Source organism: Leucopleurus acutus, assembly GCF_964270905.1.
Source record: "Leucopleurus acutus genome assembly, contig: HAP1_SCAFFOLD_716, whole genome shotgun sequence".
In the NCBI taxonomy this organism is placed as follows: Eukaryota; Metazoa; Chordata; class Mammalia; order Artiodactyla; family Delphinidae; genus Leucopleurus; species Leucopleurus acutus.
Window position 1 is genome coordinate 50,177 of NW_028138690.1, and position 26,311 is coordinate 76,487.

Genomic DNA, 26,311 nt, shown 5'->3' on the forward strand with positions numbered 1-26,311 from the left:
GGCTTCAAGTTTTCTCATGAAAAATCTGTTTATAATTTTATTGAGGTTCCCTTTATGTGATGAGTAATTTTTCTCTTCTTGCTTTCAAAATCCTGTTTTTTGACAATTTGATTATATTGTACTTGTAGATTCATGTCTTTCCTCAAACTTTGGAAGTATTCTGCCATCATTTCTTCAAATAATCTACTTCTTTCACTCCTCTTGCATTTTTTCTTCTGAGATGTGCACAGGGCTTATATTGGTTGACTTATGGTCTCCATAAATCCCTCAGGATCTGTTCTCTTTTCTTAATTCTTTTTTTTCTTTTTGTCCATTAGACTTGATAATTTCAATTGACTTACCTTCAAGTTTACTCCCTCTTCTACCTGTTCAAGTCTGCTGCCGAACTCTCTAGTGAATTTTTCAATTCAGTTCTTATATTTTGCAGCTCCATTATTTGGTTCTTCTTATAATTCCTATCTCTTTTAAAGTGTTCTCATTTTGTTCATATATAATTTTTCTTATTTCATTTCATTGTCTATTTGTATTCTCCTTTAGGTCACTGAGTGTAATCGTCAAACTTGCTAAGAGACTAGAATTTAATTATTCAAATCACTAGAAAATGGTAAATATGTAATATAATAGCAGTGTTAATTATTGCTACAATGGCAATCATATTACAATATATAAATGCATCAAATTAACATGTCGTACACCTTAAATGTGCACAATGTTATACTTCAAATATATTTCAATTCAAAAACAGTTGTCTTAAAGTCTTTGTCAAGTAAATCAGAAGCCTCTGGATTTGTTGTGTGGTGATATCTCATTCTGGCTTTAACTTACATTTCCCTAATGACTAATGATGCTAAGCATATTGTTCTTATTTATGCTACATATAACTTTTGGGGGCTAGTTATCTCTTCAAATATTTTCCTGGTTTTTATTGGGTTGCAAATATCTCCCAGTTTATGCCTGTCTTCTCATGGTCTTCACAATACAATTCAAAAATCAGATGTACACTTTATCATTTTTCTCTTTTATCGATCACATGATCATCCTTTTTTCATATCTAAGAGATATTTACCCAATCCAAAGTGAAACAGATTTTCTGTTTTCTTCTAGATGTTTTATGATTTTAGTTTTCACATTTAGGTGAATTTTTCTGTATACTTTGCAGTTTATTGGCTCTTTCTTTTCTAGCTTCATAAAGTAGAGGCTGAGACCATTTGATTCAGACATGTCATCTTTCTAATATAGATGTTTAGTGCCATAAATTTTCCTCTAAGTACTGCCTTAGTGGCTTCCCACAAATTTTGATATGTTTTATTTTTATTTCTTTCAGTTCAAAATACTTTATAATTTCATTTTGTTTTATTCTTTGATTCATGTGTTATTTACAAGTGTTTTATTTACTTTGTAAATATTTGGGAATTTTACAGATATCTTTCTGTCATTGATTTCTAATTTAAATCCATTTAGATCAAAGAAAATACCTTGTATAATTTGAACTTTTTAAAATTTATTGAGACTTGTTTTATGGCCCCAAATATGGTCTTTGTTGGCATATGTTCTGTATGCACTTGAAAAGAATTTTTATTCTGACGTTTTTGGGTTTGTTAGGTTGGTTGATAGTACTTTTCAAGTCTTCTACATGTTCACTGACATTTTGGCTACTTGTTCTATTAATTATTGAGAAAGTGTTATATGACTATCCAATTATAATTCTGACCTTACCTATTTATTCTTGCATTTATATCAGTTTTTGCCTCATGTATTTTATGGCTGTATTAATAAGCACATGAAAGTTTATAATTTTATCCTCTTGAAGAATTGGCAGTTTATTATGAATTTATTATTTTTGATAATATTCTTTGCTCTAAAATCTACTTTGTATGATATTGATACAGTTATTGGTCCCTTTTTATTAGTGTTTGCCTAGTATATCTTTTTCAAGTCTTTTAATTTTTAACCTCTTTGTATTTTATTTATTATTGTGAATTCCTAGTGGGCAGCATATGGCAGTGTCTTGGTTTTTTCATCCAATCTGATGATCTGATTTTATTTTGGATATTTTCAAACTTTACAACTAGTGTGAATGTTGATATGATTGAGCATTTAATTACAGTCTTAATATTTGTCTTCTAATTGTTCAATGTGTTTATTGGTCACTTTATCTTCTTTTTGCCTTCTTATAGATTAATATAATACGTGTTATAATTCTTTTTTATGCATTGCTGCCTTTTAACTGTAACTCTTTATTGAATTATGTTGGTGGTTGCTTTGAGTCTTACAGTATATATTTGTGATTTATCATAGTCTAACTTCAAGTGATACTATGCCATAATACATTGTATAGGAAACTTACATCATCTTATTTCCTTTTCTTCCACCCTCCAGACTATGAACCAGTTTTGTAATGCATTTAAATTTTGCATATGCTATAGACTCCACTGTTGTAATTTTCTGTAAATAGTTTATTATTTTTTATAATAATATGTTATATTTACATAATAAAAATGTTTATATTTACTCATGTATTTTCCAATTTCTGTGATTTTCATTCTTTATTTAGATCCAGATTTCTACCTGGTATCATCTTCCTTATGCTTGAAGGAATTCATTTCACATTTATTGTAATGGAGACCTGGTGGTGATAAATACTTTGAAGTATTTTATTTCTGAGAAAGTATTTTGCCTTTATTTTTGAAAGGCGATTTCACTGACAAAATAATTCTAAATTTACTCTTTTATTTTTCTTTCAGTACCTTGAAGTTTTTACTCCATTGTCTTCTTGCTTACACATTTTCAACTGAGAAATCTGATGCTATTTATACCTTTATTATTTGATATGCAATGTATCTTTCTTCTCTCTGGCTACTATTTGATGATTTGCTCTTTATCAATAGTTTTAAGCAATTTCATGATGAATGCCATGGCGTAATTTTCTTCATTTTTATTATTCTGAGGGTCACTGAACTTCTGGGATCTGTGAGTTTGTTTTTAAATCAAATTTCTTCAAATATTTTGCTGCTCCTCTTTCCCTCTCCTTTGGGGTCTTTGAATTCATGTATATTTGGCCATTTGAAGTTGTCAGAGAACTCAATGATGATCTGACATTTTATCCCAATTCTTTTTTGTCTGTGTGTTTCATTTGGATGTTTTCTATTGCCAATTCACCAAATTCTCTAATTTTTTTCTTCTGCAAAGTCTACTTAAGGAATTTTCAACTCAGGAATTGTAGTTTTATCTATAGAAAGTCATTTTGGATCTTTCAAAGTGTATTCAACATGTCTCTATTCAACGTGTTCAATATTTCCTCTAAAATTCTGAGTATATGAAATAGAGTTATAACAATCTTTTCAGTATCCTAGTCTGCTAAATTTTTTACCATATTTGTCATCTTACAGCCACTTTGATTAATTTTTCTCCTTATTATTTCCCATGTTTTGCATATCTCTTATTTTGAAATTGGATGTCAGCTATTATAAATTTTCACTTTGTGTTCTGGAATTTTTTATTAAATATTTTTGATATTTATTCTGCAGTGCAGTTAAAATACTTGGAAATAGTTAGACCATTTTGTGCATTGCTTTAAACTTTGTTAGGAGGAACCAGAGCTAGAATTTAGTTCATGGCTAATTTTCACCCACGACTGAGGTGAGAACCTTCTTATTACTCTACCCCATGCACTTTGAAACATAAGTTAGTCCACTTTGGCTATTAACAATAGGCAGTTTTCTCTGTCCTGTGTGATTTCTGAGTATTGTTTCCTGTAATAGTTTCAAGTGGTTGTTCTACTCCTTATATTGATCACACACATGCATGCAATGATTAGTATACAATTGAAAACTCAAGTGAAACCAGCTACAGAACTTCAGAGTTCTCTGTGTGTGTGGATCTCTCCTCTATGATGCTCTGTCCTGTAAATTCTATCCTCCTTGGCCACGGAACACTTGCTCCATTACCTAAACTCTGCTTTAGTTAACAGTCCCTGCAACATTGCCTGGAAAGTTTCTCCAGTAACTAAGCTGGGGCAATTGTAGGATTGTTCACATGGGAATGCATACTTTGTGCCTCTTACTCCATATTTACTGGAGCAAATACAACATATATATTTTAATGAAAGCTTTATCAAAATACAATTCACATATGATAAAATTTACCCATTTACACTGTACAATTCAATGTATTTTAGTATATTCACAAAGTTGTACAACGTACACCACAAATGATTTTGAAATATTTCCATGACCCTGAAAATAAACCCTTTATCTTTTAGCAGTCACTCCTCATTATTCCCCTGCCTCCAACCATCCAATCCTAGGTAAGCACTAATTGAATTTCTAGCTCTATAAATGTGTCTATTCTAGACAATTCATGTAAAATAATTATATGATATGTGTTATTATATTGATATGACAGGTTCTATTTGACATATTGTTTTCAATGTTCATACATATTTTAACATGTCTTATAACTTCATTTGTTTTTATTGCTGAATAATATTCCATTGTGTGGATATACCACAGATTATTTATTCATTCATCAACTGTGTTGTTTCCATTTTAGCTACATGAATGTTGCTACCATGAACATTCATGTACACATTTTTGTGTGAGCATAAGTTTTCATTTCTCTTAAGGATATAACTAAGAGTGGAAGCGCTACATCATATGGCAACTTTATGTTTAACTGTTTGAAGAACTGACAAACTGTTTCCAAAGTGAATACATTTCACATTCTCACCAGAAATGTTCAGTTGTTCCAATACCTGTACATCTTCATCAGCAATTGTCATTGTCCAAGTTTCCTATTATAGTCAATGTGAAAGGCTATAGTGTGTGTAAAGGGGTATCTCATTGTGGTGTTGATTTGGAATTTCCTAATGACTAATGGTTTTGAGAATCTATTCATATGCTTATTTTCAATTTGTATATTTTTTTTTGAGAAATGTCTTTTTGGATTGGTATTTATATTTTTTTGGGTAATTTGTCTTTTTAGTATTGAGTTGTAAGACTTCCTTATATATTCTATATATAAGTTCCATATTAGAAATATGATTTAGAAACATTTCTCCCATAAATTTCACTTTCTTTTTTTAAGTATACAGTAAGTCACCTACATACAAATGAGTTCTGTTCCAAGAGCGCATTCCTAAGTCCAATTTGTTTGTAAGTCCAACAAGGTTAGCCTAGGTACCCACCTAACACAATCAGCTATATAGTACTGTACTGTAATAGGTTTATAATACTTTTCACACAAATAATACATAAAAACAAACAAAAAATAAAGAAAACGTTTAATCTTACAGTACAGTACCTTGAAAAGTACAGTAGTCCAGTACAACAGTTGGCATACAGGGGCTGGCATCAAGTGAACAGGCAAGAAGAGTTACTGACTGGAGGAGGGAGAGGAGGTGGGAGATGGTAGAGCTGAAGGATCATCAGCGATAGGAGACGGAGGGCAAGCTGCAATTTCGCTCATGCCTGACGTTGATAGCACAGGTTCTGGTTCCTTGCTGGATTCAATTCTATCTACCCTCTTGAAAAAACTGATCCAGTGATGTCTGGGTAGTAGCTCTTTTTTTTCCATCATAGATGACATGGTAGCACTGGATTGCATTCTGAACGGCTGCTGAAACTTTCGTGTATTGTTCTACATTCAGGTCCTGTGCCTCACAAACTAACAGTGCCTCCTCAAATAAAGAAAATCCCCTTGCCATGTCCTGCATCTTGAATCTCTTCAGTTCTTCAGTTACTTCCTCTTGTCTCTCTTCGTCCTTTCTCTGGGCCTCAAATTCCATCAGGTTTTCATTAGTAAGCTCCTCGTGTGGCACAGCAAGTTCCATCATTATCTCTTGGTGCTTCTTAGCAGTACCAGCTACATCACCACTGCTTTTATGCTTGCTTCCGGACGTCCTGGGCTTGAAATAAAGATACTGTACTCTATACAGTACTGTACAGTAAAGTACACAAAAGCACAACCACTTGTAGAGGATGCATGCATGTGACAATGTACACCAGATATGTGAGCTAACTTATGTGATTGGACATGTGAACACACGTTCGCATCTTTGAAAGTTTGCAACTTGAAGATTTGTATGTAGGGGACTTACTGTAGTTGATTTACAATATTATATTAGTTCCAGGTGTACAGCATAGTGTTTCAGCATTTTTGCAGATTATACTTGGATATAAATTATTATCAGATAATGACTATAATTCCCTATGCTATACAGTATATCTTTGTTGCTTATCTATTTTATACATAGTAGTTTGTATCTGTTAATCCCACACCCCTGATTTGTCCCTCCCCTCTTCTCTCTCCCCTTTGGTAACCACAAGTTTGTTTTATGTATCTGTGAGTCTTTTTCCGTTTTGCAAATACACTCATTTGTATTATATTTTAGATTCCAAATGTAAGTGATATCATACAGTATTTGCCTTTCTCTGTCTTACTTATTTCAATAAGCATAATATCCTCTAAGTCCATCCATGTTGCTGCAAATGGCAGAATTTCACTCTCTTTTATGGCTGAGTAATATTCATTGTGTGTGTGTGTGTGTGTGTGTGTGTGTGTATCACATCTTCTTAATCCAATCATGTGTTGCTGGGCACTTGGATTGCTTCCATGTCTTGATTATTGTAAGTAGTGCTGCTATGAACATTGGGTTGCCGGTATCTTTTCAAATTAATGTCTTTTTTTCCCTGGATATATACCCAGGAGTCAAAAGCCTGAATGATATGGTAGTTCTATTTTCAGTTTTTTAGGAACTTCCATACTGTTTTTCATAGTAGCTGCATCAATTTTTTTCCCAGCCACAGAGTACAAGAGTTCCTTTCTCTCCATATCCTCAACAACATTCTTTATTTGTAGACTTTTCGATAATAGCCATTATGACACATGCGAGGTGATATTTTATCTTGGTTTTGATTTGCATTTCTGTAATAATTAGTGATGTTGAGAATCTTTTTATATGCCTCTTATTCATCTGTATGTCTTCTTTGGAAAAATATCTATTTTGGTCTTCTACTCATTTTATAATTGGGTTGTTTGTATTTTTGATATTGAGTTCTATGAGTTGTTTATATATTTTAGATATTAACCCCCTACCAGTCATATCATTTGCACATATTTTCTCCCATTCAGTAGGATGTCTTGTTTTGTCAATGGTTTCATTTACTGTGCAAAAGACTTTAAGGTTAATTAAGTCCCATTTATTTATTTTTTGATTTTATTTCTTTTGCCTTAGGAGACAGATACAAAAAATATTGCTACAATTTATGTAAAAGAGTGCTTTGCCTATGTTTCCTTGTAAGAATTTTATGGTTTCTGATCTTACATTGAGGACTTAATCCATTTTGAGGTTTTTTTTCTGTATGGTATTAGAGAATGTTCTAATTTCATCCTTTTACATGTAGCTGTCCAGTTCTCCCAGCACCACTTATTGAGGAGACTGCCTTTCATCCATTGTATATTCTTGCCTTCTTTGTCATAGATCAATTGACCATAGGTGTGTGGGTTTATTCTGGGCTCTCTATTTTGTCCCATTGATCTATATGTCTGTGTTTGTGCCAATACCACACTATTTTGATTACTGTAGTTTTGTAGCATAGTCTGGTCTGAGAGGGTGATACCTCCAATTTTGTTCTTTTTTCTTGAAATTGCTTTGGCAATTTGGGGTCTTGTGGTTCCATATGAATTGCAGGATTATTTGTTCCAGTTCTGTGAAAAATGTTGTAGGTATTTTGATAGGGATTGCATTAAATCTGCAGATTGTTTTGGGCAGTATGGACATTTTAACAATATTAATTCTTCCAGTCCAAGATCACAGGATACCGTTCCATTTCTGTGTATCATTTTCAATTTCCTTCCTCAGTGTTTTATAGTTTTCTGAGTATAAGCCTTTCACCTTCTTGGTTAAGTTTATTCCTAACTATTTTATTCATTTGATGTGATTTTAAATGGGATTGTTTTGTTTACTTTCTCTTCCTGATATTTCATTTTTAGTGTATAAATATGCAACAGATTTCTGTATATTAATCTTGTATCCTGCAATCTTACTGAACTTATTTATTAGTTCTAATAGTTTTTGAGTGGAGACATTATGGTTCTATATATAAAGTATCATGTTATCTGCAAGTAGTGACAGTTACCTCTTCCCTTCTAATTTGGAAATATTTTATTTCTTTTTCTCCTCTGATTGCTGCAGATTGCATTTTCAATACTGTGTTTTAAATAGAAGTGGAGAGTGAGTATTCTTTTCTTGTTCCTGAATTTAGTGGGAAGGCTTTCAGCTTTTCACCATTGAATATGATGTTGGCTATAGGTTTGTCATAAATTGTCTTTATTACATTGAAATATGTTTCCTCTACACCCACTTTGATGAGAGTTTTTGTCATGAAATATTGAACTTTGTCAAAAGCTGTTTCTGCATCTATTGAGATGATCATGTGACCTTTATCTTTCCTTTTGTTAATGTGTACACATTGGTTGATTTGCGATTGTTGGACCAGCTTTGTGACACTGGAATTAATCCAATTTGAATGTTATATGGTCCTTTATATATATTGTTGGATTCAATTTGCTAATATTTTCTTGAGGATTTCTACATCCATATTCATCAAAGATATTGGCCTATGATTTTGTTTTGTGTCTTTGTTTGGTTTTGGCATCAGGGTAATTGTGGTCTCATAGAATGAGTTTGGAAGTGTTCCATCCTATTCAATTTTTTGGAATAGCTTGTGAAGGATAGGTATTCTTCTGTATATATTTCGTATAATTCCCCTGTGAAGCCATCTGGTTTTGGACTTTTCTTGCTGGGAGCTTTTTGAATTACAAATTCAATTTCATTTCTATTGATCTGTCTGATCAAATTGTCTGTTTCTTCTTAACTCAGTCTTGGCAGGATGTATGTTTCTAGAAATGTGTCCATTTTTTCTAGGTTGTCCAATTGGTTTGCATATGTGTTTGTAATATTTAATTATGATTTTTTGTATCATTGTGGTATCAGTTATTTCTCTTCTTTTATTTCTTATTTTGCTTATTTAGATCCTCCCTCTTGTCTTCTTGATTAATCTGGCTAAAGGTTTATCAATTTTGTTTATCTTTTCCAAAAAACAGTTTTAGGTTTCATTGATCTTGCTATTTTTAAAATCTCTTTTATTTATTTCCTCTCTGATCTTTATTATTTCCTTCCTTCTGCTGACATTGAGATTCCTTGACATTGGGCTTCTTTTCCTAATTTTTAGGTGGGAGGTTAAGATGTTTATTTGAGATTTTTTGTTTCTTGGGGAAGGCCTGTATTGCTATGAACTTCCCTTAAGAGGGAATGGCTTTTGCTGCATCCCATAAATTGTGGATTGTTGTGTTTCCATTTTCATTTATCTTGAGGTATTTTCTGAATTCCTCTTTGATTTCATCATTGACCCATTGGTTTTAGTAGCATGTTGTTTTTTGTTTTTACATCTTTATTGGAGTATAATTGCTTTACAATGTTGTGTTAGTTTCTGTTGTACAACGAAGTGAATCAGCTATTTGTATACACATATCCCCTCCCTCTTGGACGTCCCTCTCCCCCGACATCCCATCCATCTAGGTCACCACAGAGCACTGAGCTGAGCTCCTTGCACTATACAGCAGGTTCCCACTAGCTATCTTTTTTACACATGGCAGTGCACATATGTCAATCCCCATCTCCCAATTCATCCCACCCCCCTACCAGGTCCACACATCTGTTCCCTACATCTGTGTCTCTATTCCTGCCCAGCAAATAGGCTCATCTGTACCATTTTTCTAGATTCCACATACATGCATTAATATACGATATTTGTTTTTCTCTTTCTGACTTACTTCACTCTGTATGACAGACAAATGGATAAAAAAGATATGGTACATATATACAATGGAATATTACTCAGCTATAAAAAGGAATGAAATTGGGTCATTTGTAGAGACATGGATGGACCTAGAATCTATCATACAGAGTGAAGAATGTTGCATTTTTTTAAATTTGTCTTTCTATATGCTGTGATTGTGTGATTTCCATTAGCCTATCTTCCAGATCACTTATGCATTCTTCTTTGTCATTTAGTCTGCTATTCATTGCTTCTAGAGTGCTTTTTATCTCAGATATTGCATTATTTATTTTTGGTTGGGTCTTTTTTATATTTTCTAGTTCTTTGTTAAATGATCTGCGTTTAGATCAATTATCTTCCTTAATTCAGTTAGCATTTTTATTACCAATGTTTTGAATTCTTATCTGGTAAATTTTTAATTTCTCTTTTATTACTTATTTCTTCAGGGGTTTTCTTTTGCTCTTTCAATTAAGAGTATTTCCTCTGCCTTTTCATTTCCCTTAACTTTCTCTCTCTCTATGAATTTAGTTACCTCTTGTGATCTTGAAGTGTTTCTTTCTATGTCAGAGCATCTCTATGCAGACTGCATGTGCCTAATTTCTTTGGTGGGAAAGCTGAATTTGATGTGGATGCCAGTCACATCTTTCCTCAGGGTGTGCTGGCAGCTATCACCTTGGTATGGGGTGTAGCTGGTGATGGAAGAGCTAGAGCCTATGTGTGAGGTGTGACTTCCTCTCTGCTTAGTGACCATCACCACCCTGTTAGTGGTGGGGTCTGCTCCTAAGTTGCTGAAGCAGAATCTCCGAGGGTCAGTCTTGAGCTGGCTCTGTTCCCTTTAAGTGTGCATTTTCCTTTTCCCTGTGCTTGGACATTTGCCCCCAGAAAGATGAGTGCTGAACCAAGTGGGGCTTATGTGCTTACAGAGGTCCAATGCTCTGCCTGTGTGGGCAGCAGCAGCTCCACTCAGATGCAGTCCACAGTCATATCTTTTCCCCTGTCATGGCCACCCCAGATCTAGTGTTAGACTGTGGCATGGAGTGAGTGGGGCCCAAACGTTTACCTCACTCAGGCTGGAGCGCACAGTAAGGTGGCTGTGGGAATTTTAGGGGCCACTCTTGTCAGAAGTCTGGGATGCTTCTGGAGTTGCTGCTTGAGTAAACACCAACAATGGCCACCACTGTCCCACCTGGCCTATGCCCTTGACCCCCAGGTCAGCTCTGCTTTCCTTCAACAAGTTTTTTCCTTGGTTCTGGCTGCCCTCAATCCAGTGCCAAGCTGTGGTATGGATTGTGCAGGGCTGGGGCATTCTCTTAGCTCAACTGGGGAGCATGTCAAGGCAGTAGCCACAGGGGCAAACCTCTCTCCACCCTGCCTGAACACATGCCAGCATATGCACACTCCTCATGAGTGGATCTAGGCTTCTCCAGACTTTTTATCTGTCTCTGAAATTCTGTAAGCAGCCAAGGGGGCTTTTCTCCTACATGTAGGTCCCCAGAAATGGGATGCCCAGTCTGTGGCTTGACCAATCCCTCCCCAGGGTGAGTGTCCAGCCACGTGATCTCCCTTTTCCTCTGAGTCACCTCACAGGGGCATAGGTCTTGACCTGATGCTTTTCTTCGCATCCTACCTGATTATGTGTGTATTTTTTTATTACAATCTTGGTTGCATACGTGTGCTTCTGCCAATTTCCAGTTTGTTTTCCATGAGATTCGTTCCACATATAAATGTATTTTTGATGTGTTTGTAGGGACAGGAGAGCTCCACGTCCTCTTACTCTGTCATCTTGACCTCCTCAGTCTCTAATCTTTATTATTTCTTTCCTGTGTTTGCTTTAAATTTAGTTAGCTCTTCTTTTTCCAGTGTCCTAAGGTGGAAAATTAGCTTATTGATTTGTGATCTTTCTTCTTTCTTAATACAGATATTTACAGCTATAAATTTCCCTGTAAGCACTGCTTTACCTCCATCCCATAAGTATTATGTTGTGTCTTCATTTTCATTCATCTAAAATAATTTTATAATTACTCTTTTGATTTATTCTTTGACTCATTGATTATTTAAGATTGCATCTTTTTTCAAGTTTCCACATATTTGTGAGTTTTTCTGCTTTTTATTTTGAATTTCATTCCATTTTGGTCAGAGCATCACTCTGTATTTTTTCTATCTCTTTAAATTTGCTGAGATTTGTTTTACAATTTAGTGTATGGTTGATGCTGGAGAGTTTCTTTCTAGTGCACTTAAGAATATATATTTTGCTGTTGTGTAAAGTATACTATAGATGTCTGTTAGGTCAAGGTGGTTTATAGTACTGTTCATATCTTCTATTTTCTTGTTGATCTTCAGTCTAGCTGTTCTACTGATTCTTGAAATATTGGTATTTAAGTCTCCAAATATTATTGTTGAATTTTTCTTTTTCCCTTCTCCATTTATTTCTGTTAGTTTTTGCTTCATGTATTTTGGTGCTCTGTTATTAGACACATACATGTTTATAATTGTTATATCTTTTTGATAAGTTGATAATTTATATTTATAAATTTATAAAAATTTATAAAAATAAAAATTTGTATTTATCGCCAATATATTTTTTAAAATTTTATTTATTTATGGCTGTGTTGGGTCTTCATTTCTGTGTGTGGGCTTTCTCTAGTTGTGGCAAGCGGGGGCCACTCTTCATCACGGTGCATGGGCCTCTCACTGTCGCGGCCTCTGTTGTTGTGGAGTACAGGCTCCAGACGCGCAGGCTCAGTAATTGTGGCTCACAGGCCCAGTTGCTCCGCGGCATGTGGGATCTTCCCAGACCAGGGCTCGAACCCGTGTCCCCTGCATTGGCACGCAGATTCTCAACCACTGTGCCACCAGGGAAGCCCTATCACCAATATTTTAAAAAATCTATTTTGCCTGATATCAGTAATTTTGTGGGAAACTAAACATTTTAGTTAATATATTGTAGAAACTCTAGGTACAGGTCCACTCTTCCTCCCCTCCACTGTTTTTAAAAATTATTGTTTGATTATTTATTTGTTTACTGACTGGCTGCATTATTTTAGGGAAATCTATTCAATCCCCTCCCAAATGGTTTTAAGCCTCTGATATTGCACCTCTGGAAGGCACAACTTTTGATATGCTCACAGTCATCCTGGGATGCCAGTGATTTTGGTGGGGCTTTATGTTTCTCTTTACCTGACCATATAAGTTGTTAAACTCCACCAATTGACTAGTGATTGCTCTATTGCTTTCCACAATGCCCTGGAAGCATAAATTGCTCTAAGAATTATTACAACCAGAATCTGGATCCCTAGAAGAAATAGTTTCTGAGGACAGTGTTTGATATTTGTTTTGTCTCCATGAACAACAGCTAAGCAGAAGAAGAGAACCCCTACCTCTCAACTGCAATTGCCATGATTTAGCCTCAGAAACAGGTAGCAGGAGGAAGAAGTAGAAGCACTGTGGTTCTGCTTCTTCCAGGTAGAAAACCCTCTGATTGGGAGCAGGCGGGATAAGAGCCCTGTGTTCTTGGCTGCAGCAATATGGATTGAAGTCTCCACATCACTGAGTTTGGAGAGGTAACGGAGGGATAAGTCTTGGTTCAAATACCACAAACTTATCTTTCTTGCTGAATTTTCATGTGCTCTCTTGAATAGATATTGCTTCATTTGCTCTTTGTCCTTCAAATCATTCCAAGGGCTTTAGATAGTTATTGGGATTTTAAAAATAAGTTTCACCTTTTTTTACTGGGGTGCAGATCAGCAAAGCTCCTCACAATGTCATGCTAGATGTCAACTTTCTGGGTCACATTTTAAGATATTTTTCTTCAGTTTCTTGTATATCATTGTTGATTTCCTGACTACTGCTTCTATTGATTACTGAGAGAGGAATGTTGAAGTTTCCAAGTATATTTGTGGATTTTTCCACTCTCCTTTCAGATCTACAAGTTTTTGCCTCATATGTTTTGAAGCACTCTTTTACTTGCTTAAATATTTTTGTTATATTTCTTGGTGAATTGATCAATTTATTTTTATGTAATAACTTTCTATATTCCTGCTAACATTGCTTCTAGTGAAGTTTGCATTGGTATTAAGAAGCAACTCCATTCTCAACCCTGATATTGTTAACATATCTATATATTTTTAATTAAAGTGGGTTCCTTGAAGGCAGTGTATAATTGGATCCTGCTCTTCTATCTAATCTGAAAATATCAGTCTTCTTAAAAAATTTTATTAGAGTATAGTTGATTTACAATGTTGTGTTACTTTCTGCTGTATAGCACAGTTAATCAGTTATTCATATACATGTATCCACTCTTTTTTAGACTCTTTTCCCATATAACTCATTACAGAGTTGAAAAATCAGTCTTTTAATTGGTATGTATTCATTTTCTATCCTTGCCATAACAAGCTACCACAAATATAGCTACTTAAGACAAAACCACCTTTTATTTTATTTTTTTTGAACTTTAAAGATCAGATTTATTTGGAGAAAACAAAAAACCCCACAACCTAAAGGATGGGATTTTACATCTCAAGACATCTCCCAGGTAATAAGTCTACAGATTACAAATCATTTTCATAGAAGATATTTTTGTACAAATTTTACATGTAGTGAGGAGCGGGTCATAAATTCCTGTTTGTTTTAACAGGGTGGCACGGTAGAGGAATGGGGGAAAAACAGCTTTTTTGGACACATCTATTTGGAAGCAGACATGAAGAGGGCAAACCCTACTTTTTCATCATCTATAGCAAATGGTTAAAAAAAAAACACCCTCTCAAACTTGGGTATCTCTAAAAGCCACTTCCTAGCTACTACCCACTCCAAACCAATTATTTAAAGTTACTTCACTTGGTATGTTTTCTATGTCCACTGGGTAAATGATTCATTATGCTCACTGCTGCAGCACTCATAAACCAACACCCCTGCATGGCTGTAAAGGGTCTAACTTAGGACTGATGCGAGAAGAGACCAAGATGTCTTTTCTCTGCAGGTACCAATATTGCCTGTAAGGACACCATCTGTTGAGCTGACAGTACCAAGGTGCACATAAAAGCAGGCAAGTAAAGCTACTGTGTTGCAAGAGAAGCCAGGACCTTGTGAAATTGTTCTCCTCCATTATCATTTATTCTCTCAAGGGGATGCTAAAAAAACAGAACCAAAAAAACCACACATTGGTCTAAGCCACATTATAAATCCAAACATTGGTGTGAGATTTCACTTGGAGAGAAGGAAACTTTTGTTTTTTAAAAAGCCCCTCAAACCCCAATCAAGGTTGTAAGAAAGGCTCCCAATTTAACCACCCTCGCTCACCACCTAAGACTAGTAATTCTAAAGTTTTCTGAGGTGTAAAAGGGGTCAAAGCAGCAGGAGCACGAATGGCTAGAGGGAAGGAGTGTCAAAGCATGAAGGAGGCAAGATTTGCTTGAGAAAAAGCAGCGATGACTCCTCATTGGACAGCTCCCAGGGGCCCTAGAGAATGCTTAGGAGGTCAAGTATGTGACTTAAGTAGAAGCTGCCTGTAGGAAGGTTAACAGGAAAGAGTAGCATGATGAACATAAGATGATGACAAGAGTCTAAATTTTTAAAGCTTCAAGATTTCAACAGAATGTGGATATATTTGAACTTTCAGAAGGGATAGTGTTTAAGAAAGGGTGAAACCAGGACACATAAAAGACCTGGGAATTCCCACAACCCTTAAGTGCTTCCTGCTCCAGGAGGTAAACGACTATGTGTTTACTGGAGGTGATACCATTTTCCCTGTTACTGGTGCAAAATAATTTATCAAATCCCCAAGCTTCTTTTCAAACCACGATTTCCCCATTTACTTTGGTCACCAAACAGTCCTATTCTTCAGTGGCCTGTAGACTCACTCCCACCTACCCCCATGGGGGGCACAAATGAAGGAACTCCCCCTTAGGCTGGCCCCAGTAACTCAGAATTAAATAAGAGGTGGGGCTGGCAGCCTCCTGGAGACTAAAACAACATCAGAGACTAAACCTACCTTGCTAAGAATGGAGAATTTATTCAGATACTGTTTGCTAATTCATGTATGCCACAACAGGATAAGAATTAAAGGTAGAAACCTCACACTCTTCCTTATACCTGCCTACTGCCCAACTAGATTCCAGACACTGCATCACTATCACTGCCATCTTGCTAAACGGAGGCCCCTAGGCACTAATCACACAGGCAACTGCACATGTCATAAAAATGCACCACAACTTTAAACTTACAGCATTAAAAGCTGTACATCTCTCTCTGGCTACATTGGTGATTCTCCAGTTAGTTCAATATTTTAAAGGCTGAAGAAGCATGCAAAAGAATTTCATTTTGTTTCTTTTTTAAAAAAAAAAGTTAAGAAAGGTATCCAGGAGATGGTGAGTGTTATTTTGTCTTGTCTGGATAGAGGTTTGACTTGCTCTCGAATGTTCCAGGGTGGTGAGAGACTAGGAGAAAGCACAGAATTCAGAGGTCTATTTGGTGTAATCTTCTCCCTCATTTTCATCTTCACCATCAACGGCAAGAGCAGCATACTTGCTTGCAGAACTGAACTTAGAGGCTGGATTTTCTTCCGCTTTCTTTGTCTCAGGTGCAGATCTGGAGTCTTGATCCTTTTTGCCATCTTTCCTATCTGACTCCTTCCAGTGGTCTTTGTTCCCTCCATCTCCTGGACCACGGCTGGAATTTCCACTTTGGCCTTTTGGGGCACTCAGCCCATCTACTTTATTTTCATCTTTCCTTACTGGTCCTTCCTCAGATGGTTGAGCTGGAATTACTTTCCCTCCACCACTTGTAGGGAACTGCTGCTCTGTGTCTGAGTTCTGAGATTGAGCAGGAGGGTTAGAACTTCGCTTCACCCAAGCATTCTCCTTTGGTGGAGGGGCTGGCATTACCTTTAGAGGCTGTTCAGGTTTGGGAGGCTTAGAAGTTGGAGACTGACAGTCTTCCTCTTTATTGGGTGTTTCATTTTCTAGAGACTTCTCACTCTCTCTCCTTCGTGCATTTCTGCTAGATGTGGCTGAGGTCCCCATTTGTGATGACTCACTTCCTGTCCTCGATCGTTCCCGTTCCTGAGTTTCTTCACTTCACCAGCTTGGGTGTTTCTCCCGAGGCCATCGTTCTAGTTTTGGCTCATCCAGCTGACTCTGCAGTTTCTCCGGTTCCTTCTGTAGCCACTCTTATACTTCTCGTTCTCTAGCAGCTGTGTCAACAGGCTTTGCCCCTCCAAAGATAGAGGCTGCTCGACTGGACTGGGACGTGCTAGCAGCGGAATCATTTTCCTCAGGAGTACTCCGAGGCTTTAGGTTCAGTTTGGGTCTTTGGCGGGGACTTCTATCATCAGGCCTATAATCATCCCGAGAGTAATCGTCTCTGGAGCTCCATGACCGGTCATCTCGTCTGTCATATCTGTCTTCATAGTGGTCCCCGCCTCCTCTGTAGTCGTCCTCCCTATGGTACCCACTACCAAATGCTCTTCTGCCACTGCCTATCCTGGAATCGTAGCCTCTATCATAGTCTCTGCTGCCTCGGTCATCATAGCGATCTCGGCCCCCGTAGAGATCCATGTCCCGGCATGGGCCATCACGGTAACTGTCCTGATACCCATCACGATATCGGTCTGAATCATAATGATCTGGATACTTGTCTCCAAAGCTATCATCACCTCTTCTAGGTGGGTAGTCATCAAAGCTGTCTGTAACAGGATGGGCCCTCCAGTCTGTATCTGTTTTGTCAGAATCCCGATTTCTATCTCGGCCAAAAGAACGATCATCCCTGTCTTTATCCTGTGCTTGATCAGCAACGTCCACTCTAATTCTCCTGTTACCTAGAGACTCTTCATTGAGGCTCAGGGCACTGAACAAGGAATCCAGGTCCTCAAACTCAGCATAACCAAAACCTTTCAACCTCTCAAGATTGCTGGGTTCACGTGGTAAACGCACTGCACTGATATTTAATCCTTTAAAGAATTCCTTAATGGAGTCTTCTGTCACATCATAGGGCAGGTTCCCTAGAAAAGCAGTGTAGGGTGGTGATTTGGGAAGACGGCTCTGGTCGATATTGGGTTCCTGAGCAGCCTGTGGAGCAGTGGGCAGGATGGAACGGTCAATTGGAGGTGCCCTATACACGTCATCATCATTACTATGCCAAGTGGTTGAAACATCTCCTTCTAGGTCATCTGTTTCATCAGCCCAGCTGACTGGTTTGGGGACATAGGTGCTTCCTCCACCAGTCCCTCCATCCTCAGCCTGGAAGTCTGTTAGGGAGATAGTCTTCCCCTTCTTATTCTTCTTTTTTGCTGAGGCCGCCATGTTGGGAGAGGGAGAGAGAACACAAAAGAAAACCACCTTTTATGACATTCCTGGAAGTGAAACAGCCAGGTGGTCTCAAGTAGGTTCTCTGCTTAGGATCTCACAAGTATGAAATAAATATGTTTGACAGTCTGAGCTCTTATTTGGGGGCTATAGGATGAATTCAATTCCAGGCTCATTTCGGTTGTTGGCAAAATTCATTTTATTCAGCAAGTTGACTGCAAGATGACTGAAGTTCCCATTTAACTACTGACTGTTGGCCTGGGATCACTCTTAGCTTCTAGAGACTAGGCACTTTCCTTGGCTCATGACCCTCTAAATCTTCAAAGCCAAAAATTGGGTGATGAATCCTTCTTATGCTTTGAATCTCTCTGACTACTTCTTCTACTGCATCTCTCTACTTTTAAGGGCTTGTGAGATTACTAAATGAAAGAGGTCATACACCAAAACCTACATATTGCATAATTTTATTTCTATGACATTATGTGTAAGGTGAAAGTATAGGGAGAGAAAACATATGAGTGGTTGCCATAAATTTTGGATGAAGATAAGGGCTGATTACAAAGGGATACACAAGATAATATTTTAGATGGTATAACTGTTCTATATGGTACTGTGCTTGTGGTTATATGATTATTCATGAAAATTAAAAATCTTTCATCTAGATGAAGGAGGAATCCAGAATGGAATACCAGCTATGAAATGAATCTAACTGTATTACAAATATATTACATGGCCTCATTGAAGGGTATGAAAAAGAAAAGAGCTGACCTAAGTAATGTTCAAAAACAGCGTTTTTGCTACATACATTACTATATGAGTTTAAGGCATGCAGCATAATGATGTGACATATATATTGTGAAATGATAAACACAATAAATTAAGTTTGTTCCATGATCTATAGCTACAAAAAATAAAAATTTTTTCCCTTGTGATGAGAACACTTAGGATTTACTCTATTAACAACTTTCATATATATTATAAAACAGTGTTAACTAGTCATCATGTTGTATGTTATATTCCTGGTACTGCTTTACCTTATAATTGGAAGTTTGTACCTTTTGACAACTCGCACACAATTCCTTCTCCCCCTAAACCCTGCATTTGGTAAACACACATTTGAACTCTTTTTATTAGTTTCTTTTTTTGTTTTTCTTTCCACATATAAGTGAGGTCATAGAGTGTTTGTCTTTTTCTGTCTGACTTATTTCACTTAGCATCCATCCACATTGTCACAAATGGCAAGATTTCCTTCTTCTTGTGGCTAAATAATAGTCCACCACACACACATGCACACACACACATGTCACTAATTTTTTCTTATTGAGATATAATTAACATACAATATTATATTAGCTTCAGATGTACAACACAACTCATATTTTTATACATTATAAGATGCACATCACAATTAGACAAGTTACCATCCATCACCATACAACGTGGCTGCAATGTTATTGACTATATTCCTTATGTCTACATTACATCCCCATGACTAATAGCTGGAAGTCAGTACCTCTTTATCCCCTTAACCAATTTTGTTAATCCCCTCACCCTTCACATCTCTGGCAACAAACAGTTTGTGCTCTGTATATATGAGCCTCTTTCTGTTTTGTTTTGTTTGTTCATTTGTTTTGCCTTTTAGATTCTACATATAAGTTATATCACATGATATTTGTCTTTCTCTGTCTGCCTAACTTCACTTAGTATGATAATCTCTAGGTCCATCCATGTTGCTACAAATGGCATTATTTCATTCTTTTTCATAGCTGAGTAATATTCTTGTGTGTGTGTGTGTGTGTGTGTGTGTGTGTGTGTGTGTGTGTGTGTGTATCACATCATCTTTATCCATTCATCTGTGGATGGACATTTAGGTTGCTTCCATATAGGCTGTTGTAAATACTGCTGCAATGAACATAGGGATGCATATATCTTTTCAAATTAGAGTGTGTTTTTTGTTGTTGTTTTAGATAATATTTTCTTTTATTGTTTAGAGTTTCTGTGTTGTTTTTAATACCCAGAAGTGGATTCCCTGGACTGTATGGTAGTTCTATTCTTAGTTTTCTGAGGAAACTCCATACTGCTTTCCATATGGCTGCACCAAGATACATTACTACCAACAGTGCATGAGGATCCCATTTCTTCCACGTGTTCACCAATTGTTGTTTCTTTTCTCTTTTATAATAGTTATTCTGACAGATGTGAGGTAGTATTTCATTGTGGTTTGGATTTGCATTTCTCTGATGATTAGTGATGTCGAGCACATTTTCATGTGACTGTTGGACATCTGTATGACTTATTTAGAAAAATGTCTATTATGGTCCTCTTCCCATTTTTATTCAGGTTCTTTTGGGGTTTTTTTATATTGAGTTGTATGAGTTCTTTATATATATTGGATATCAATCTTTATCAGATATATGATTTGCAAATATCTTCTGCCAATCAGTAGATTGATACTTCATTTTGTTAGTGCCTTCCTTCCCTGTGCAAAAAGGTTTCTAGTTTGATGTAGTCCCATTTGTTTATTTTTGTAATTGTTCCTCTTGCCTGAGGACACAGATCCAAAATAATATTGCTAAGACAGATGTCAAAGAACTTACAGCCTGTGTTTTCTTCTAAGAATTTTATGGTTTCAGATATCACATTGAAGTCTTCAATCCATTTTGAATTTATTTCTAAATATTGGGTAAGACAGTGGTCCAGTTCCATCCTTGTGCACATATCTGGCCAGCTTTCCAAACACCATTTATTGAAGGGACTGTCTTTTCCCCACTGTATATTCTTGCATACGTTGTTGAATATTTATTGGCCAAGTAATTGTGAGTTTATTTCTGTGCTCTGTATTTTGTTCCATTGATATATGTGTCTATTTTGCTGCCAGTACCATACTCTTTTGATTACTATAGTTTGTAGTATATTTTCAAGTATAGGAGCATGATACCTTCAGCTTTGTTCTTTTTTCTCAAGATTGCTTTAGCTACTTGTAGTCTTTGTGCTTCCATAAAATCTTAAGAATATTTGTTCATGTTCTCTGAAATATGCCATTGCTATTATGATAGGTATTGCTTTGAATCTATAGATTGTTTGGGTAGTATGAATATTTTAACAATATTGATTCTCCCCATCCATGAACACAGTATAGATTTCCATTTATTTGTGTCATCTTCAATTTCTTCAGTGTCTTCTAGTTTTCAGAGTACAACTCCTTGTTTAAATATATTCTTCAGTATTTTATTCTTTCTGATGTGATAATAAATGGAATTTTTTTCTTCATTTGTCTTTCTGATAGGATTATTAGTGTATATAAATGCAACAGATTTCCATATATAATTTTGTATCTTGCAACTTTACTGAATTCATGTATTGGTTCTAATAACTTTTTGGTGGAGTCTTGAGGGTTTTTTATATATAGTATCATGTCATCTGCAAATAGTGACAGATTTACTTATACCATTCAAATTTGGATGATTTTTATTTATTTTTCTTGTCTGATTGCTGTGGCTGGGACTTCTAATGCTGTGTTAAATAACAATGGCAAGAGTGAGCATCCTTGTTTTGTTCCTGATCTTAGAGGAAATGTTTTCAGCCTTTAACTGTTTAGTATGATGTTTACTGTGGGTTTGTCATAAATGGCCTTTATTAGGTTGAGATATGTTTCCTCTAAACCAACTTTGTTGAGAGTTTTTATTATGAATGGATATAGAATTTTGCCAAATGCTTTTTTACATCTATTTAGGTGATCATGTGATTTTTATCTTTTTTTTAACGTGGAGTATCACATGGATTGATGTGTGTATATTGAAGAATCCTTGCATCTCTGGGATAAATCCCACTTGATCATGGTATATGATCGTTTTTATTTATTGTTCAATTCTATTTGATAACATTTTATTGAGGAGTTTTGCATCTGTATTCATCAGAGATATTGGCCTGTAATTTTCTCTTCTTTGTGGTATCTGTCTTTGGTTTTGGTGTCAGGGTAATTGTGGGCTCATAGAATGAGTTTGAGGGTGTTCATGCCCTTAAAGTTTTTGGAAAAGTGTGATAAGATAGGTATTAACTCTTCTTTATATGTTTGCTAGAATTCCCTGAAAAGCTTTCTGGTTCTGGACTTTTGGTTGTTGGGAGTTTTTTTTTTTTTTTTTTTTATTGATTGAAATCCAGCAACTAGTAATAAGTCTATTCGGACTACCTATTTCTTCCTAATTCAGTCCTGGAAGATGTAAGTTGCTAGGAATGTATCTATTCTTCTAAGTTGTCCAATTTGTTAGCATATAACTGTTTATAGTATTCTCTTATGGTTCTTTGTATTTCTGTGATATTGGTTGAAATTTCTCCTCTTTCATTTCTAATTTTGTTTATTTGGGTCCTCTCTCTTTTTTTAATGAACCTGTCTAGAGGCTTATCAATTTTGCTTCCCTTCTCAAAAATCCAGCTCTTGCGCTTCCCTGGTGGTGCAGTGGTTGAGAGTCCACCTTCTGATGCAGGGGACATGGGTTTGTGCCCTGGCCCAGGAAGATCCCACATGCTGTGGAGCGGCTAGGCCCATAAGCCATGGCCACTGAGCCTGTGCGTCCGGAGTCTGTGCTCCACAACAGGAGAGGCCACAGTAGTGAAAGGCCCGTGTACTGAAAAAAAAATCCAGCTCTTGTTTCTTTGATAATTTCTTTCTTGTTGTTCTCTAATTTATTTACATGCTGATCTTTAATAGTTCCTTCCTTCTGCTGATGTTGGGCTTTGTTTGTTCTTTTCTTCTAATTCCATTAGATGTAGGTTTTTTATTTGAGAATTTTCTCATTTACCAAGGTAGGCCTGTATTGCTATAAACTTCCCTCTTAGAACTGCTTTTTCTGTGTTCCATAGATTTTGTAAAGTTGGGCTTTTATTTTCATTTGTCTCAAAGTATTTTCTGATTTCCTCCTTGATTTCTTTATTTACCCATTGGTTTTCTAGTAGCATGTTCTTTAGTCTCCATGCTTTTGTGTTTTTTTCCAGTATTCTTCCTGTAATTGATTTCTAGTTTCATACCTTTGTGGCCTGAAAAGATGCTTGATATAATTTCTATCTTCTTAAATTTGTAGAGACTTGTTTTGTGGCCTAGCATGTGATCTATCCTGGAGAATGTTCCATATACAGTTGAAAAGAATGTGTACTCTGTTATTTTTGGATCCAATGTTCTGTAGATATCTATTAAATCCAACTAGTCCAATGTTTCATTTAAGGTCACTGTTTTCTCTCTGAATGCTCTATCCATTGATGTCAGTGGGATGTTAAAGTCCACTACTATCATTTTATTACTGTCAATTTCTCCCTTTATGTCTGTTAATATTTGCTTTATATGTTTAGGTGTTCCTTTATTAGGTGAATATATGTTTATGAATGTTATATCATCTTCTTCTATTGATCCATTCATCATTATATAATGTCTTTCTTTGTCTTTTGTTAGAGACTTTGCTTTAAAGTCTGCTTTGTCTGACATGAATATTGATACCCCAGCTCTCTTTTTATTTCAATTTGCATTGAATATCTTTTTCCACCCCCCACTTTCAGGCTGTGTGTGTCTTTAGCTCTGAAGTAAGTCTCTTTTAGGCAGCATATAAATGGGTCTCATATTTTTATCTAATCAGTCTTTGATTGGAACATCTAGTTCATTGATATTTAAAGTGATTATTTATAGGTATGTATTTACTGCCATTTAATTACTTGTGTTCTGTTATGTGTGTGTGGGGGGGGTGCAGTTTTTCTCTCTTCTTTTCTTCTTTATAAATTTTTCCCTTGTGGTTTTGATGATTTTCTTCAGTGTTATCCCTGTGTTCCTTTCATTCGAGATTTTGTGAATTCTTTTTCAGGTCGATTGACTATTTCCTCTTCATTTATTTGGTCTTGTAGGTTTTTAACTTACTCTTTCATCTGTAACATATTATTTTGTCATCTCATTTGTTTTTTGATGGGTGAGGCTGTGTTCCTGTCCTACTGGTTGTTTGGCCTAAGGCATCCAGCACTGGAGTTTGCAGGCAGTTGGGTAGAGCTGGGTCTTGGTGCTGAGATGAGGACCTCTGGGAGACCTCACACCACTTAATACTCCCTGGGATCTGAGGTTCTGTGTTAGTCCAGAGGTTTGGACTTGGCACTCCCGCCACAGGAGCTCAGGCCTAACCTCTGGCCTGGGAACCAAGATCCCACAAACCATGTGGTGTGGCAAAAAAAGAAAAAAAGGCAACAAACAAAAAGGAGCAGAACAAGAACAAAGAATAAAAAATTTAAAAAATAAAATTAGAATAAAAATATATTAGAAAAATATAAATATAAATGAAACAACAACAAGGCAAAACAGAACCACAACAGAAAAAAAAGCCAGAAAAGGCCTTGGGAGTGTGTGGGGCTTAGTGCAGCTGGAGGGGACCCAGGAGAGCAGAGGTTCAGGCCCAGGACTCCAGCAGGCTCGCTGGGGCCCAAGTGAGTGGGGGAAATGCTGGCCACATTCCCCTGCAATTCCCAGATCCTCCAAAGGTCTCTCCCCATTCCCACAGAACCCCCACTGTGAGTGGGCCCCTCTGGGCATAGGAACCCCTCCCCTCCCCCTAGCCACCCCTCAAGGGCACTGGTCCCATCCTGCCTCCATTTCTCCTCCCCCATTCCCCCAATGTCCTACCCACTCATGTGGAGGTTCCTCCCGCTCCCTTAGGTGTCCGAAGTCCCCAACCAGCACCTGGTAGATGCCCTAGTTGTGAGGAGACACGAACTCTGCATCCTCCTACTCCACTATCTTGACTCCGCCCCACCATTATGTTTTTACTCAGGCCCTGGGGTCACTAGCCAGTTTGTCTTATTCTTCTCACCTAACAGGTTTTTTTAAATGTTTGTTTTATGTGTAACATCAGAGTTTTTTAGCTGTTCTTAGAGGGAGAAATAGAGAAAAGTAAGGAAATTAAGTCTATTTCATCTTCCAAGAAGCAGAAATCCTTGTACAATACATTTTCAGGAATGTGAATGAATAATTAAATAAAGAAAAGTTAATGGAGGTAAATCTAAGAACATGTAGAGTATGATTATATTTTTAAATGTTATATATAATTATAGCATAAGGAACATACACAGACACACATATATGTACACACACATAGACAGAAAGAGTCACATGAAAAACTTAACAGTTTTTACCTCAAGTTACTAGATGATTTCCTCTTTACTTCAACTTGATTCTATTTTCTGCTTTATTTATTATTTTACTCACAGATTTCAATCCATGAATTCTAGAATTTATGAAAGAAAGATGTAAGCAAGAAAAATTTTAAAGTATTAGCTCATTGTATTGAATAAATATAACAAGAGTTGTGACCCTCAGTGTAGGAAACAGTGTGAAGAAATGGGTATTTTCCTATATACCTGCATGAATATAAATATGTGGCACTACATGGACAACGTTTTCTCAGTGATGCTTGAAAGCTTATCCATATTAACATTCCATGAGCATCAAATTTCAGTTGTAGAGATGTTTATATTGTACTAGGATTACATAGTACAATGTCTCACAAGTATAATTAGAATTCTAATTGATCCTGAAGTGCCTTGTGGAAATATTAAATTTGATATTTAATGAAATATTCAAATGGAAATGTCAAGTAGTAGGCAGTTAGATATAAGAGGTTGAGACCTTTGGATCATCAAGAAGATGCCAATCAAACACTGCTCTTATGTATTGGCCTCTATGGACGAAATGTGTTTATGCTCTCATGCTTGCTTCTTTTAGTTGGTGATTGAGCAGAGTTTCGAATCAATCAGGTTTATGAATCCTTCAATGTTTTCTTGCTTAAGGTTTTCTTCATGTTTGCATTTGTTCCTCATGATTGAAGACCTAATCTCTCTACCACGTAAAGGTCCTTTGGAGCTTCCTCAGTCTCCCTTCAATACACATTGAACATAACCCCAAACTATCACCCAGAGTCGCATGCACATGAATTTTTGACACATACCTTGTCACAGAGTATTCCAAGATTTGATATACTACTATTTTGTTAACAACTCACTGACTCTGTTTAGTTCATTCTTAATTCACTGATGTCATTTGGTGTAAGTTAAAAAGAGACACCACTAAGGATGGAACTATTATGAACGGAAAGTACATCAGTCTAGAGGAGTAGGTGCTTTTGAAGATCAACTTATCCAGTGACACATAAA

The 26,311-nt window shown here is 36.4% G+C and overlaps 1 protein-coding gene across 1 annotated transcript; it reads right to left on the minus strand.

Moving 5' to 3' along the window:
- Positions 1-16,297: 16,297 nt before the first annotated feature.
- On the minus strand, positions 16,298-18,133 carry LOC309979009 (eukaryotic translation initiation factor 4B-like; the record flags this gene model as incomplete). Its single annotated transcript, XM_082865827.1, is given in 3 exon segments — positions 16,298-16,909; positions 16,913-17,002; positions 17,006-18,133. Coding segments are annotated over 3 exon segments (1,830 nt in total).
- Positions 18,134-26,311: the final 8,178 nt, after the last annotated feature.